General features: G+C 52.2%; 1 protein-coding gene across 10 annotated transcripts in view; it reads left to right on the plus strand.

Moving 5' to 3' along the window:
- The window catches only part of Mi-2 (chromodomain-helicase-DNA-binding protein Mi-2 homolog), a 68,172-nt gene that overhangs the window by 27,460 nt on the left and 24,155 nt on the right, over positions 1–16,557 (plus strand). For 5 of the 10 annotated variants that reach the window (XM_077675864.1, XM_077675854.1, XM_077675858.1 and 2 more), the window contains exons 13-22: positions 114–231; positions 805–860; positions 1,314–1,455; positions 1,812–1,943; positions 2,259–2,376; positions 3,215–3,339; positions 4,269–4,881; positions 6,825–6,866; positions 7,485–7,585; positions 16,183–16,274. In XM_077675864.1, coding sequence (XP_077531990.1) covers positions 114–231; positions 805–860; positions 1,314–1,455; positions 1,812–1,943; positions 2,259–2,376; positions 3,215–3,339; positions 4,269–4,881; positions 6,825–6,866; positions 7,485–7,585; positions 16,183–16,274 — 1,539 coding nt within the window. The remainder of the gene's footprint in view (positions 1–113; positions 232–804; positions 861–1,313; positions 1,456–1,811; positions 1,944–2,258; positions 2,377–3,214; positions 3,340–4,268; positions 4,882–6,824; positions 6,867–7,484; positions 7,586–16,182; positions 16,275–16,557) is intronic. The other 5 variants (XM_077675856.1, XM_077675859.1, XM_077675860.1 and 2 more) reach the window with 5 other exon arrangements.

The following is a 16,557-nucleotide window of genomic DNA, read 5'->3' on the forward strand; positions in this document are numbered from 1 at the left end:
CATGCCCTTTCTTTACTGGGCTGTGAAAAAAATAGAAAGGTGCTGGTAGTTTGGCCTTAGTTTTCCCTTTGCGGCTTGCCTTGGTTGCATTTGCATGAGGCCCGTGTGTGCAGTGACCTGCAGGGCTTCCTGAACGAGTTTGCTGACCTGGCCAAAGAGGAACAGGTGAAGAAGCTTCACGATCTGCTGGGATGCCACCTTTTGCGGCGGCTCAAGGCAGATGTGCTCAAGGTGGGTGTCTGGTCTGGCCGCACTTCGCTGCCGCTCCTTCTGCTGTACTTTGTCTTCTAAAGTCATGGTGTTGTTCATTTGCTGTGACGTGTCCTAAAAGCTTTCGGGCAACATATCCATTGCTTAAGATGAATCACCCGTCTCCAGTGAGCTATTATTGTGTGCTCCCTGAAAAATTGTTGACGGGCAATTGTTAACAGTGGCTAACAGACAATTGTTAACAATTTTCTAGTGATAAAAATAAGGGTCTGGGGCTACGACAACGCTATGAGCGCAACTAAGAGAAAATGTGAACACTGATTAGTATGTGCCATAATGTGCCAGAGTTTCTTCTTTCTACTTCGATGTTTGCCATGTTTACTTATCGGTGCACAGGCACAAAGTGGGTGAGCGACTCTTGTATAGCCAGGGATTTATGCAGAGTTGCAAACATTAGGGAGAGCGAGCAAGATTTATTTGGACCTGCTTAGGGACACAGATGAGCCAAATAAAGTTTGCTTGCATGTGTGGAACGGATTTTTATCAGATGGTGGCATAATTTTTTGGTTTTCCTGCTTTGTTCTTTTACTTCAGGGAATGCCCTCAAAGAGTGAGTTCATCATTCGTGTGGACCTGACACCACTCCAGAAGTGAGTTGAAACAGTATTGCTTTCCCATGCTGAAGCGGTCTCCCCTCCCTCCCCAACAAATGAAAGCCGCGTTAATATTAGGAAGGGCTTCTTGTGCAGTCATGGTCTTGGCATTCTGCAGGGCCAACTGTTCATGTCGGCACCTAAATAAAAAAGGGGGAGGGGGATGCACTCCTAAACATCTTCTAAGGGTGCTAGTCTCTAGGTTGTTAATTATTGAAACACTGCCTATGACTAACCTTATTTGCATGATTCTATTTCACCTTGGTTATGTACAGTTACATTGAGTGTATGGAAATTAAATAAATTGCGGTGCTGATGCTGACTGGTGGGCATTTTCTCTTTCTACGTCATTTCTTTTTCCCCTCGGTGTCTATTCTAGCAGCGTTTAACCATTCCTTCTCTTGTGACCACCGTCTCCTTTGCTCATTGGGTGTGTGCATTGTCCTGCAGGAAGTACTACAAGTACATCCTGACGCGAAACTACGAGGCACTGAATGCCAAGGGAGGCAGTCACTCTGTGTCCTTGCTGAACATCATGATGGACCTGAAGAAGTGCTGCAATCATCCCTACCTGTTCCCTGCTGCCTCACAGGCACGTTTCGTTTCTTTTCATGCGTGGAAAGAGGATGTTCAAGTTGTGTCCTCGACCCATGCTCCTTGCACAAAGGGCTGTGCATTTCAAAGTGACTGTTACTTCAAAGTAGTTGGTGCTTTTGCCTAATTACGTTATCTGTGCGTAAATTGTGTTCTTTAAGTGCGGTTTAATGAGTGTGGTGGAAAAGCAAATGAAAAAGAATATGCACATATTCTTCAACAGACTCCTCTTGGCAGCTGAGTGTTCACGTGTTCCACAGGTTAAAACAGCCGCCTTGGCTGCAGAGGTTGATGCTTTGTGCTGCTGCCCCGAATGACTGGGCGTGTGCATGCTGTTGTCGTCCCCCTTTTCAGGAGGCACCACGCATGCCCAATGGAGCCTACGAAGGCACAGCGCTGACCAAGGCGTGCGGCAAGCTCATCTTGCTGCATAAGATGCTGCGCCAGCTGAAGGAAACGGGGCACCGCGTGCTCATCTTCTCACAGGTGATCCTGGCCCCCCCGGCCATCTCACACCTACCGCTCCAGGCCAGCTTTCTCCCCGTTTCCCTTTCGACGTTTCTTTGTTTACTGTTTTGGGGTAGAACAACAGCAGCTTTCAGTGGCACTGTCCTTGCACTGATACTTTTGGTCTCTTTTTTTTTTGCCTGCTCAAAGTAGCTCTGAGCAGCTCCAAGCAGCTCCGTATTTTATTTGCCCATAGAACATCTATGGCGGGAGCAGTTTTGGGCTGCTCCCCAAAAAAAGAGACCTATTGTGTGCTTTTGAGGGGCAAGTGTGCAGGGGAGGCTTCATCCGCAGATGACCAAGATGCTGGACATCATGGAAGACTTTTTGGAAGCTGAGGGGTACAAGTATGAACGCATTGACGGCGGCATCACTGGCAGCCAGCGTCAGGAGGCCATTGATCGCTTCAACGGTGAGCTCTGTCTGCCGCTTCCGATTGGGGCTGAAGATCAGTGCTTCCCTAAAGGCTGTAGGGCACTGCTGTAGGGCACTAGCGGTGAAATTTCCACTCGAGTTGTGCTAAAGTACGCACCATGGTAGCTGGAGAGATACCTTTTAGCATAATGTCCCCATTGCCTGTTGGTTCTGTGTGAGCATGTTGCTGACAGACTTATCAGCATACTGAGGCACCACTGTCTCGAACTGGCAAGCCAAGGCATGGTCTTCGTAGGAGAATCGGTCATCAAATGATGTCCCTGGAGGGAGAGAAAACAGTATCAGTAACAGGTGTGTCAGGTGGCAAATCGCCTGCTTAGGGGTGGGAGCATGTTTAGTGGGACATCATCAGTGTGCAGTGGTTGTCATGTGGCTGCCGATGCTCAAGTGAACAGTGCTGGCAGTTTAGTGGTACAGTGCTGGGCTTGTAGTGTCCTCTATCCATCGGTAGTCCCCTGTGATTTAATGTTGCAAGTCGAGTACGAGAGCAGTGTAATTTCTTTGTATCCTGCTGTGAAAGCTCTCTTTATACAAGCATTGAATCATCTCATCAAAATCTTCCACAATCATTTGAATCCACGGATGTGAAATTGCTCAAGTGTTTCCCATTCATTGTTAGCCCAAACCCTCTCTCAGTGTAGGTTTCTGGGCATGTTAATTTCTGGTTGCAGGCTTGTTGAGCACACACGTAGGGGTCAATGTAAATGATGCAAGTTGCAGAGCTGCTACACACAACAATTGCAACTGAGACGTGGTTGGCTGTTTTGTCTTGAATGCTTTTGACATGGTTTCCTTTTTGTTTCCCCCTTGTGCAGCCCCAAATGCTCCCCAGTTCTGCTTTCTTCTGTCCACAAGGGCTGGTGGCCTGGGTATAAACCTGGCCACCGCAGACACTGTCATCATTTACGATTCCGACTGGAATCCACACAATGACATTCAGGTATGCTTCACTTGCCCTGTGGCCCCTCTATTTTTTTCCTCCTCTGGCCGTATAAGAAGCACTTGAAGGTGCCTCAAATTTGTATGTTAAAAATCCTCTTTACTGGTTATCGTTGCCACTGTTAACAGTAAAGTGTAGCGTTAACTATTCAATACCATAATGTTAAGGGCTGTTAACTTGTAATAGTAATGTGCGATTGTGTCCCTAATGAATTAGCAGGCCTGTCATGTTTCCTTCTCCTGTGGTTGCCAAACAATGGATGTGCCATGTGCACATGGTAGCTGTGCACATTTTAAAGGAATCATGAAGACAAGATGCGTGCTTGTTTTAGTTGAAGGTACCACCCCCTTGTAAATAGAGGTAGAGTCACAAATATTAGCGCAAAAAAAAATCGCAATGTTAGCAGTGACATTACAGGTGCGGTGCTAAAAACGGAGCAACCCAGAACTCCGTAACATTCAGACAGGGTGATGAAATGTAACTAGAGACACCACTACAATTGCACAATCATGCTTATTTGGTCTAGCTGTTGTTGGCAGTTGTCAGTTGGACAAACCAGTTGCTTTGATGTGATGGGGCCATATGGAAAAGAATTAGTTGAGTTGCCATTCCTGTTATCTAACTTGTTTGAGTGGAGTTCATGCCTGTTATTCTGATGTGGCAGCCTTTCAAGCGAGCCAGTTTGTATTTTGTCTTTGTTGCCCCTTTAAACTTGTTGTGAAGCATGGCAGGAGGTAAGAAAAACCGTGTGCATTTGTAAAAAAGAGCGAGAGAGAGAGAACGTCTTCCTAAATTCACAAACTTGCGCCATGTCCCTAGGCAGGCTGTAGTTGCTGTTGCAGGCTCAGCGGCAGCGTTAGTGCTCGAGTTGCATCGAGTGGGGGGCGAGCAACGGTGTCTGAACGTGCTGTGCTGCCCTGTGTGTGCAGGCGTTCAGCCGCGCCCACCGCATCGGCCAGGCCAACAAAGTGATGATCTACCGCTTCGTGACGCGTGCCTCAGTGGAGGAGCGCATCACACAAGTGGCCAAGAAAAAGATGATGTTGACCCACCTGGTGGTGCGGCCGGGCATGGGCAGCCGCTCCAACACCATGTCCAAGCAGGAGCTGGACGACATCTTGCGCTTCGGCACCGAAGAGCTGTTCAAGGACGACGAGGGCAAGGAGGACCTGATCCACTACGACGACAAGGCGGTCGAGGAGCTGCTGGACCGCACCAAGGAGGGCATCGAGCAGAAGGAGCTCTGGGCCAACGAGTACCTGGGCTCCTTCAAGGTGGCCGCCTACGTCACCAAGGAGGCCGAGCAGGAGGAGCCCGAGACCGAGGTGCTCAAGCAGGAGGCCGAGTCGGCCGACCCGGCCTACTGGGAGAAGCTGCTGCGCCACCACTACGAGCAGCAGCAGGAGGACATGGCCCGCTCCCTGGGCAAGGGCAAGCGCGTGCGCAAGCAGGTCAACTACACGGACGCCATGGGCGCCCAGGACGACGCCACCTGGCAGGACAACCTCTCCGACTACAACTCGGACTTCTCCGTGCCCTCCGGTGCGCACCGCTTGGTGTTCGCTTGTGCTGCCCTTCGCGGCCGCGTTATTCCCCATTGCTTCCGTGTGCATTTCATAGTTGCCCATTTTCAATTCCCTGCATTGTTACGAGCTCAGTGCGTTTGGACGGTCGTTTTGATTAGGTTACGCTGCATGAAGAAGTACCATATTTACTCGCGTAATGAACCCTCCCCCCACTTGTCTTCTTGAGAATTTACTTTTTTGTCACTTTGAATAAAAAATGCAGCAGGAATATGTTTTTATCTCAGCATGTTTGCTGATCCCTTAGACCATCACAGTAACTTGATATCACACTACAGTACGCGCAGAAATGCTAAAAACGCATTCTAACAAAAAGAAATCTCAACAGTAGCAAGAGACGTTTCGAATGCCATTGCTCACAGTTTAAAAATTGCGCGCTTGTGGAGCGCCACCTGCTCAACGCAAAACAAACCTTCTTGCGCCGTAAAAACGTCCCTGTGTGCGAACAAAGCACAAAACGTACTCCGCACTCCTTCCCTGCTCTTTGTTGCTATGACTAGTTCTGGCGGCGTGCGAACAACGCACTAAACGTACTCCGCACTCCTCTGGTCTTGAGGTTCTGCGACTTCGCCATTACGCTCGTGGTTTTGTTGTTCAGCTGTGTTCCGACCTTTTTCTGAGCTCCTAGTGAGCGCCGTACGATAGGCCAGTACCTAAGCTACACAGCCGGATTTAAACTGTAGGCGGTTGAGCATGTGTTAATGCACATGGAAACTGCACGGCTGGGCGGCACTTCGTGTGCGCTACGGGCGAAAACGAGGTTTTTGGGCGGGGAACAGGGATCGCCGTGTGTTTCGTGGGTCCAAAGAAGGGAAGTTTCCTGGTGTCAATTGATTGATTGTAGGGTTTAACGCGCCGACGCAACGCAGGCGATGAGGCGCGCCGTAGTGGAGGGCTCCGGATTAATTTTGACCACCTGGGGATCTTTAACGTGCGTTGAAATCTCGTGCACACGGGCGTTTTTGCTTTTCGCCTCCATCAGAAAAGCGGCCGCCGCGGCCGGGAATCGAACCCGCGACCTCGTGCTCAGCAGTGCAACGCCTTAGCCACTGAGCCACCGCGGCAGGTAGTTTCCCGGTGTCGGAAAAGAAGTTTTGGAGTGCCTTGATGGCACGCAAGACGGTGCGCTGTGGGCCGGAAACAAATGGGAGGGGGCAAGCGACTTTAGTAAGGAGGACAGCTCCGTGGTGAGTAGGGACCCACTAGCATGTTGCGAATAAAAAAGAAATTTGATTACATAATTACCTATGTGGTTTTATGAAAATGGCAAGGCTCTGACAGTACTTCTCTTAGCAACTTTATTGTATGAAATTTCAACCTTTAAAACTGTTGCAATTTTTTTTCCCGCATAATGAATTCTCCCCCCAAATTCATGCCGAATTTTTGGAAAAGAAGTGGGTTTATTACGCGAGTAAATACGGTAAGTGTTAAGTGGTATGCCCTTAGGGGGTCACTGAAACTGCCAGGGTAGCCACAGTGTTGCTCTTAGTGTTTTTTTTGGTTTTTCCCTAACGCCTGCTTTGTTCTTGTTCTTCTCCTTGTTCCTGAGCACAAGTGCTGCTAGGAAACGGCCAACATGCAGCACGCCCACGCAAGCAGCTGGTGGCACCCGCAGTGGTGCCGGGGAGGCAACAGCGGGCACAGGGGAACCACGGTGGTTGGTGGGGGGGCAACAGAAGTGCCTGGGAGCTGCTCCTTGGGTGTTAGTCTGAGGTGGAAGGGGCTTCACGTTCTTCCACCCTTCAGTGTGGATGGGTGCTTGGTGTCTCCTGTCTTGCCGTGCGAGCGTGCCGGGCGTGCCCCCTGTGCCCCTTGCTGTTGCCTGCGGCAACTGCGCCTGCCAACTTCTCCTGGTGGAGTGCACAACCTGTTCTTTTGAACCCTGATTCTTACTTTCGATAGATGACAAAGAAGACGACGACGACTTCGAGGAGAAGAACGACGGTGAGTGCGCCTTCCCCATTCATGCAGGTGCATGCGTACGGATGGGTTCTGCATGGGTCTGTGTTACGGGGGAGAAGCATGTTTTTAAGTTACTGCTTATTTTAAGTCACTGCTTTAGGTTACTGCTAATTTTTAAGTTACTTTTAAGTTGCTGTTTACTGAACATGCCCTCAAATTTTTTGTATTTTTGAGTTATGGACCAACACTGTTTGAATTCAAGTACATCCGGGTTCGAGCTCATGCTGTTTATTGTCTGCAACAGTGAATTGTTGCTTGAACTTTACACTTCCTCTTGTGCATTTCAAATTAATCCCTAGATGGGCAAAGCATGAGGTGCTACAAATGAACAGCACTATTTATGTATTACGTGCACTATGCAAGGTAGCAGAAACATCATTAGCTGCTGGGCGATAGTCATTGGCTTGGGTTTGCATGGTTTTTGTGCATAAGACACTGGTTCAGTAATGACCGCGAGGGTCTTATCCCTTGGGGGAAGGAGGGGGCACATTGATGTAAGACTTTTGTGGCAAGTTGTGCTGACTGTCGTCATCTCCCTCTCTCTCTGTCTTTCTCTCTCCCCACCCCACCCCCGCTCCTGTGCCTTTTGCTTCCGAATAGGAGGGGCGGGAGAGAAGTCGCGCAATCGCAAGAGTCGTGGCAACAGTGAGAAGGACAGGCCCTTGCCTCCACTTCTCGCCCGTGTGGGCGGGAACATCGAGGTGAGTGCCCTCTTTCCCTCTGACAGGCACCAGTGGCCGCCTACGAGTGGGTTTAGGGAAGCAGGAATGTTGTGAAAAAGAGAAGTGGGCCCCATTTTCAGTTAACGCAAAACTGCCAAATTTTTGTTTATCCTGGTTTAAAGTGGGGGCTGTCGGCATCTCCTGTCATCTCGTGTAATCAGGGTACTAAAAACCGGGACACCACTCGTTTTCCAATTCCTCGTGCTAGAACGTAACGTATACTAAAAGAAAAGTATAGAACGCATAAAACCGGTTGAAAATAAACTAACATGATTTAAAGGTTTGTGGAACACTCCCTGCCCTCTTCAGCAATCGTCAAGCGCAAGCAGAAACTGTTTGTAGACGGGTTATACAGTCTAACCTCGATATAACGAAGTTCGCGATGCAACGAACTTTTTACGTTTCAGTTTCTTGTTGCCATTAAGGTGCATGTGTTTTTACCCTCGATTTAACGAAGTAGTTTTAAGGCACACTTTCGATGCAACGAAGTTTTTGCAAGCACAGAAATCAAATTTCGGCAGATCTGACTGCATTTAAAGTAAAAACATTACTGTTTATAAAAAAAATCGTGATAACATGTGCAGACAGCACACCCAGAAAAAAAAAAAAAAAAAACACCCGTCCGCGGCGCCCTCGACGTACGGACGTTCAAATAAAGGGCGTGATGTTTTCATGTCCATGGAGACGTTCGTTGTCATCGACGTCCATTTTCTTTTTCTTCATTCGAGCACGTTGAGACAGTCGTACCGTTTCTTTGTCATTTAACGTGGTCGCAGTGCAGTTACTTTAGTGCGACAATGAGTGGTGCTCCTCGCAAAAGAAAAGTGCTTTCACTTGAACTCAAAGCAAAGATGATCAACGAAGTGGCCAGCGGCGAGAAAAAGAAGAAAGTGGCTGACCGGTACGACATATCGCTGAGCACACTTTCAACCATTTTGAAGGCCAAGGACAGCATAATTTGTGCCGTCAGTGACAGCGGCCGGAGTACGGCGGAAAGGAAGAGGGTAAAAGCGTCTACGTACGTCGACGTAGAAAAAGCCGTTTTTACATGGTTTATGGAAATGCGTGCCAAAAACATGCCTTTGAGTGGCGCCATACTGCAACAAAAAGCCCTAGACTTCGCTTGTATGTTAGGGTGCCATGACTTCAAAGCCAGCAGCGGGTGGCTGCAACGTTTTAAAGAGCGCCACAATATCGTTGGCAAAGTGATCAGCGGAGAATGCGCTGAGGCAAATGCAGTTGGGGCCACAGACTGGCTTCGTGACAGCGTTCCTGGCATTCTTGCCCGGTATGACCGCCGCAACATCTACAACGCCGACGAGACGGCCTTGTTCTATCGTCTTCTGCCCAAGAGGACCCTGGCCCTCAAGAACGAACGCTGCCACGGCGGAAAGCAATCCAAGCAACGGCTGACCGTGTTGTTGTGCGCCAACATGGATGGCAGCGACAAACGGAAGCCTCTTGTGATGGGAATGAGTGGACGGCCGCGTTGCTTCCGAGGCAAGACCATGCCCGTAACGTACGTGAGCAACGCGAAGGCCTGGATGACGCGAGCCTTATTCAGCGACTGGCTTAAGGAGCTGGACGAAGATATGGTGCAGCAGAACCGGAAAATCTGCCTGCTTTTAGACAACTGCTCGGCTCACCATGTTGACGTGCAGCTCACTAATGTCGAGCTGGAATATTTTCCCGCACACTGCACTTCGCTGATCCAGCCGCTGGATCAAGGTGTAATCAACAGTGTTAAGTGTGCGTACAGGAAGCGCATCATCCAAAGGATTCTGCTCAACGTATACAGCAACCCGGGCCACAGGCAGCAGAAGTTCAAGACGGCCATGCATAAGATGCTGAAGCTCGCTGGCAGAGACACGGTGGCGATGTGCGGCGATTTTAACGCCGCACACAAGGAGCTCGGGTACAGCCGCACGACGGCGAAGGGGAAGGCCCTGCTCGAGGCGGCGGAGGAGGCCGGTTTCGTCCTGTATTCGGACGAAGCGGCACCCACACGCATCGGCACGTCGATAACCCACGACACCAGCCCGGACCTGTCCTTCGTCCGCAAGAGGAAGGAGGCCAGAGGCGGGGTGGCATGGAAGAACACGGGGCAGAACCTCGGGAGCGACCACTTCATAATCGAGCTGGACCTGCCGGCGTCGGCAGACGAGGTCGGCAGGGGCAAGCGCAAACACAAGCTCACGAACTGGGATCGCTTCCGAGAGGAGAGCGAGGAGCTCGGCGAGGAAATCGCAGACATCGAGAGCTGGTCGGACGCCCTGAAGCGCAAGATCAAGGGAGCGACCACGGAGCTGGAGACCGACGAAGAAGTACAGAAAATGGACAGCCGCCTGGCGCACCTGATAGAGGCCAGACAGGCCCTGCAGAGGCGCTGGCGTAAGAACAGAAACAACAGGAATCTCAGGAAGAAGGCCGCCGAGATCGGCAGGGAGATAGAGCGATACAGTCGCCAGCTGTGCACCCAGCAGTGGCACGCCATCTGCAGAGAGGCGGACGGGCAGCTCCACCAGAGCCGCACATGGAAACTACTGAGGCACTTGCTGGACGATACCAACAGCAAGAGTTACCAGCAGCACCGACTCGCCCAGATCATGCACTGCGCGACGAAGAAGTTGGGGAAGGAAGAGACGTGTAAACGGCTCAACGATAAATATCTCCCTACCACTCCCAGCGAGAGCCACGGCGACTACAGAGGCCCGAGCAACCCGGACCTGGACCGCGACATTGAGGAGTGGGAGGTCCGCGCGGCGCTGCAGAACCTCAACTGCAAGTCCGCGGCGGGCCCCGACGGAATCACCAATAAAGCCCTGCGAAACCTGGGCGACGGGCCGACAGAAGCGCTGACGGGGTATTTCAACCGATGCTGGCGCGAGGGAAGACTGCCGAGGCAGTGGAAGGCGGCCAAGACAATACTGATACCCAAGCCGGGTAAGCCGCCCGGTATCGAGAACATGCGGCCGATTTCCCTCACGTCGTGCGTCGGGAAAGTCCTGGAGCACGTGTTGAACAACAGATGGCAGCGGTATCTGGAAGAGAAGGGCCTCTACCCGGACTCGATGCTAGGGTTCCGAGAGAGGCTCAGCACGCAGGACGCAATGATACAACTGCAGCACGAGATACTAGAGCGTCCGACAACGTCGCAGGACAACAGAGCCGTGCTGGGCCTGGACCTGCAGAGTGCTTTTGATAAAGTCAGGCACTCGGCCATATTGGCGCAGGTTTCGGAACTGGGTCTGGGCAAGAGGTCCCACGACTACATCCGCGACTTTCTGTCGCACCGGACGGTGGAACTACAAGCGGGGGACCTGGAGCTGCCGGAGAGAGAGCTGGGCAGCGTGGGTACCCCCCAGGGAGCGGTGATCTCGCCGGTGCTGTTCAACCTGGTGATGATCGGTGTGGCCAAACGCCTCTCGGAGATCCCGCAGGTTCGACACACGATATATGCAGACGACATTACGCTGTGGGTCCCCGGGGGGAGCGACGGCCACATCGAGAGTTCGCTGCAGGAGGCGATAGCGGCGATCGAACAGCAGCTGGCGGGCACCGGACTAAAGTGCTCCCCGCAAAAGTCCGAGTTGCTGGTGATTCCACCGCCGGGCAGGTACCGCAAGAGAGCCGAGGAAGAGGCGAGTAAGATCAAGTTGTTCACGTGCGATGGGACGGAGATCCCCAGAGTCAGCAAGCTGCGAGTGCTCGGGATGCTGCTGGAGGCGAACGGCGGCAACGGAGCCACGGTTGAGAGAGTAATCACAAAGATGGGAATGGCCACCAAACTGATCAAGCGGGTGGCCAACAGATACAACGGCATGAAGGAGGAGAGCCTGTTGCGGTTGGTGCGGTCCTTCGCCACGAGCCACGTTGCCTACGTGGGCGCCTTTCACCCGTGGAAGCGCAACGAGAGGGACCGCATCAACGTGGCGATCCGCAAGACGTACAAGGCGGCGCTGGGGCTCCTGAACAGCGCCAGCACGCAGAAGCTGCTGGAGCTGGGCGTCCACAACACGCTAGAGGAGATCGGGGAGTCCCAGCGAGCGTCTCAGCTGGAAAGACTGCAGACCACGCGGACCGGAAGAAATATCCTGAAAAGCTTGGGCCTGGGTCAGAGCAGAAGACTACAGGAGAAGAACGGCCTGCCGGAGGAGGTGCGGAAAAGAGTGCGGGTGCTGCCGCTGCCGCGGAACGTACACCCCGACAGCAACCGAGAACGGCGGGCGGCCAGGGCCAAGGCGCTGGCCGAGATCTACAACGACGACGCCGGGGCTACTTACGTGGACGCGGCGAGGTGCCCGGACCGCCCGAACACGTACGTGACCGTAGCGGTGTCGGCCAGGACCGGAGAGACGCGCAGCGCCTGCAGCGTGAGGGTCTCGACCGCCGCGCAGGCGGAAGAGGTCGCGATCGCGCTGGCGCTGGCGGATCCGGAATGTACCACGATCTTGAGTGACTCTAGGACAGCCATATTGGGATATGCGAAGAACGCGGTGTGCGCGCAGGCCGCGAAGATAGCTGGTGGTGCCCGTGCGGGGGGCACGTGCGAGCAGGTCACTTACGTCCGGTGGTTCCCGGCGCACTCGGGGACCGCGACGGGAGCGTACCCGAACCGCAACGAGACTGCGGACGCCGTCGCGCGTGAACTTTCCGGTCGCGCGGCGCCACCCCGCGTCTCACGCACGGAGGGTGAAGAGGCAACGGAGCAAGAACCTCTACTCAACGGTGGAGAAATCCTGCAGTGGTACAGGCTCGGCAGGAGGGAGCGGCCGCCGCCGCACCCGAGGCTCACCCGAGCCGAAGCCGTCCTGTATAGACAATTGCAGACCGACTCGGTACTGACTCCGGTGTTGGCGCGATACGTGTGCCCCGAGGTATACGTGGACGCAAAGTGTAGTGAGTGTGCGTGTGCGAATGCGACGGTGGCCCACTTGCTGTGGGGTTGTGCGGAACACAGTGCGCGGGGGTATGACGAGAGTCTGCCCCAGGAAGCCACGGACTCGATCAACTCTCACGAGTACGAAACACAGCGAAGGACAATCCAGCGGCTCGAGGCGGCTCTCGGCCGGCAGAAGCGCAGGGAGGCGCAGGCGAGGGGAACGGGGGGTGACCCCCAGAGACCTTTGTGGCGCCGCCCGCGCGGAAGCCCGGGCCGAGGCATCGTCGCGAGGACGACAGTATAGTCGGGGTGGGGGTGCCCTGCGTCGCACTTGAACCCACCTCCGCAGGATATTTATTTCACAATAAAGTCATTTTCTCTCTCTCTCTCTGCTCAACATGCAGCATGAACACGACACCAAGATTGACGTGTTTATGGCCATTGAAATGTTGTCTGCGTCATGGCAGTCAACGAACAAGGACATCGTCGTCAACTGCTTCAGAAAGGCTGGCATTGTAGAGGTAGCTGCGGGCGACTCATCGGACATAGAATGCGGCGATGAAGCGGGCGACGGAGAGGCACAGTCAGATGTTGTCGAGGCGAGGCAGCAGCTGTGCGAAGGCGGCGGCGTGCCAGAAGATGTCAGCCTTGGAGATTTCATGTCAAGCGATGAATACGCTGTCGCAACCGAGGAGCTGGACGATGGTGCCATTATTGAGAGCATCCAAGAAAAATCCTCCACGGAAGACGATGCCGACAGTGATGAAGACACCGAGGAGTCAATGAAGGCGCCTACTACTGCAGAAGTGCTAAATGCTATTGACGTATTGCGCAGGCATGCCGGCGTGCACGAGAACGAACAAGCTTTGGTAGCCATATCAACGTACGAGCGCCACATCACGCCTACATTCTTCAGCAAACGTCAGGCAAAAATAACCGACTTCATGACCGCACGCTAAGTGAGTTGCCTTGTGCAAGGCTTGCAAAATAAAAGTTGATCATTTGTAAACAACGCTCGAAATAATTCACGCCCAACTCATTGCGACCGGTCCCGTGCAAGTGCAGACACGATGCACGACTGGCCTCCCCACTGCTTCCAATCCTTTTCGGTGTTGCAGTTGCCATGTTTGGCATTGCTTCACTACCGACGAGTGCTACACGAGATTCCAAAAGCTGCAGTAAGACTTCGTTGCCTTTAATAAAACAACGGGGAAAAAATTTGTAGTTCAGCACAGTTCCTTGAAGTACAGTTGATAAGTTGAGCTTTTAACGATTGCACCTGTAACGATCAGCCTTTCAACAAGAGCTCGCAGAAACTTACCAGATGTTTCGACCGAGTCACTGCTGGAACACAGCTTTTTTTTTTATTTCGAGAATTAACAACTGCAAGGCTTCTCTTGCACCGCGCTAGCACTTGGTAGGGTAAGCGTCGACACTGCTTCGGGCGGAACTTTTGGTGAAGTTGCAGACATCACGCAATACCAATAAGCACCGCACTCGTACTGCAAAGCTAGAACAGCGCACTAAGCGATCCACCGGTAATCAGGCAGCCGACGGCCGGAACCGATTTACCACCCGATCGCGCACACTGTTTGCAAAGCCTCAGCGCTGACAAACCGAGTTCCGCCATTTTGTGGGGACCCCCGCGTCCCGTTCCCATCAGCCCGCAATAGCACGTGACCGGTCCCAGTGTTGCTTGACGCATTAGAGGACTGCCGCTGAGTTTCACTGAGTTTCGTTTTCGTATTCGGTCAATCAGAGTGCACCCGCCCCGGAGCTCTAGCATGGTGCGAGTTTCGCGGCATCTTTTACCTCGAACCATCAGTCAAGATATCGAAATAACTTCACTATACAACGCTCGCCGGTCGGTTTGTTATTAGTTTTGTCTAGAATAATTTGTAAAATCAATATCTTCATGATGACATCATTTGTGTCACTGAAAGGCACAAATCTCGATGCAACGAAGTTCGCCATAAAACGAAGTTTTTTCCGGAAAGTACTACTTCGTTATATTGAGGTTCGACTGTAATGTGTTTTACACTGAAGGACCCACCGGCCCTCGACGCTAGGCCTCATCGGGTCGGGTGGTCGGTTGAAACAAGAAAACGTGTACTTCCCTGGTGCCGGGGCCTCGTTGATCACCGAGGACGAGTTCCCAAAGCAAGGCGCGGGCATTTCACAGCGCTCGCGTTGACCCCTGCCACTACCCCAAAGTGGAGCAGATGGGGCATGCAAATTGCTTAGATCTGGTTTAACACTAGCAAGGGCGCCACTGCCTCAGCAAGCGCGCAATTGCTCCTCCCACCGGCGCTTCTCCGCCGCCTAATCAGTGTGCGCAGTGTGGCAAGAGAGAAGATTGAATACACTTATACACTGCGTAAGTCTACATTTATTTGTCTGCACCTATGCACTGCATTACACCCTGCACATACACTGCATACTCTTATACACTACACTGTGAAACACTCCCCAGGTTTTCACGTTAGGGGAGATGGCCCGGGAATTTTTTTTAATAGGTAAATTACATTCTCTGATCGCGTATTTTTGTTATTTCCTGCCGACATTAACGCAGCTTGCTATGTGTGTTGCAGCAGCTTCCAACATTGCTGGGCACTATTTAGGAGCGTCTCGGGTGTTGGAAGCATTAGGCGTAACTGTGAACTTGAAAAAATTAATGCATTAATGCATCTTTCTTTTTTGCCCACCACCAGGTGGGTACAGTGGGCCTAGTTGAGAACTAAACACCTTACCACCACGGCTACTGCAGCTGTCTCAAAGATTCCAGGAACCTCAGATAACTAGTTGCTCAGTAGTAATCGTTTTGCTAATGGTGATGGTCTCGTCTAGGTAAATTGGTGTGTGTCACGTTGCACCACATTCAGAAAGTGAAAGCCTTGATCTCCCGGGGAAGTTGATCATGGTTGAAGTTTATCATGGTGCTTAGGTGGCAGTATTGTGCCTTATTTCTGACATGTATTGGCAGGTTCATCATGTACAAGTTGTTGCTGCAGCAGACACTAAATGTGCTTTGGTTTCACTTTTCACTGGAATCGGGCTTGCAGGATTAGAATGGAGGAAAACTATGCTTGTGACATCAAAAACACTTCCCAAGTTGTGTCGAGAACAGCTGCTTTTTTCGCGTTGCGGTTGCGGTTCTCTGTCTTGGCATCTTCGCAGCCTTCCTCTGACTGCAAGCTGCCCATTCAGTGTAAGCCTTTGCTCCTGGGGGGCGCAGCTTTGGTCGTGACGAGGCAGGTGATGACGTCTTCTTACTCATCTGAGGGGTCCACACACCTTGCGTAGTGTGTGCACACGCGGTATGCTAGGAGGCACTGCCCCCGAGTGCTGCGGCAGTGCCTGGTGCTTCAGTGTGGACCACACCAAAGGGTTGCTGTGCCACAGTAGTGCTCTTGCGCGAAGCGGCACAGTCCAGGCCAGTTGGGGACCCGGGCAAAGCAATCCCGACGGTTCTAAAGGAGGCCTGGTACATGCGTGCAGCTTCTGACCAATGATGCCTCCGGTGTCTGATGCCTCGGCTTTACACTACTCACAGCTGCTGCCCCTTGTGTGGCCAGGCACTGTTGTGAGCCGTAGGAAGGAGCTGGTCTCTCGCATTCTCCAGGGCTTTGCTGTCATGCCCTGGTAAACGTTCCATGTGTCTCGCAATCATCGAGCCGTGCGTCTCTCCTTCCAGGTTCTTGGATTCAATGCCCGGCAGAGGAAGGCCTTCTTGAACGCTATTATGAGATATGGCATGCCTCCCCAGGATGCTTTTAACTCTCAATGGTGAGTGCCGTGCTCAGTTCTGCCTACACCACTCGCCTGTTTTCTTAAAGCAAACGTAGAATGTACATCTGCTTAACGGTATCCTTGTTGCAGTGTTGCAGCTGCGTTGCAACTTAAAGGGGCCATGCAGACAAAACATACAAGTTTGGTTCATTCAAAAGATTGCCTCGTTAGAATCGTGCTGACACCACTGTTAGCGTAAACTTTGCTCAAATGAGCTATAATTAGGAAAAAAGGGAATGGCCATGTGACTCGCTAGCTGGTCTCCCGCACTAGAAACTAT

Source organism: Haemaphysalis longicornis, unplaced genomic scaffold (genome assembly GCF_048455015.1).
Source record: "Haemaphysalis longicornis isolate Haplotype H1 unplaced genomic scaffold, Haemaphysalis longicornis Haplotype H1 scaffold_7, whole genome shotgun sequence".
Taxonomy (NCBI): domain Eukaryota; kingdom Metazoa; phylum Arthropoda; class Arachnida; order Ixodida; family Ixodidae; genus Haemaphysalis; species Haemaphysalis longicornis.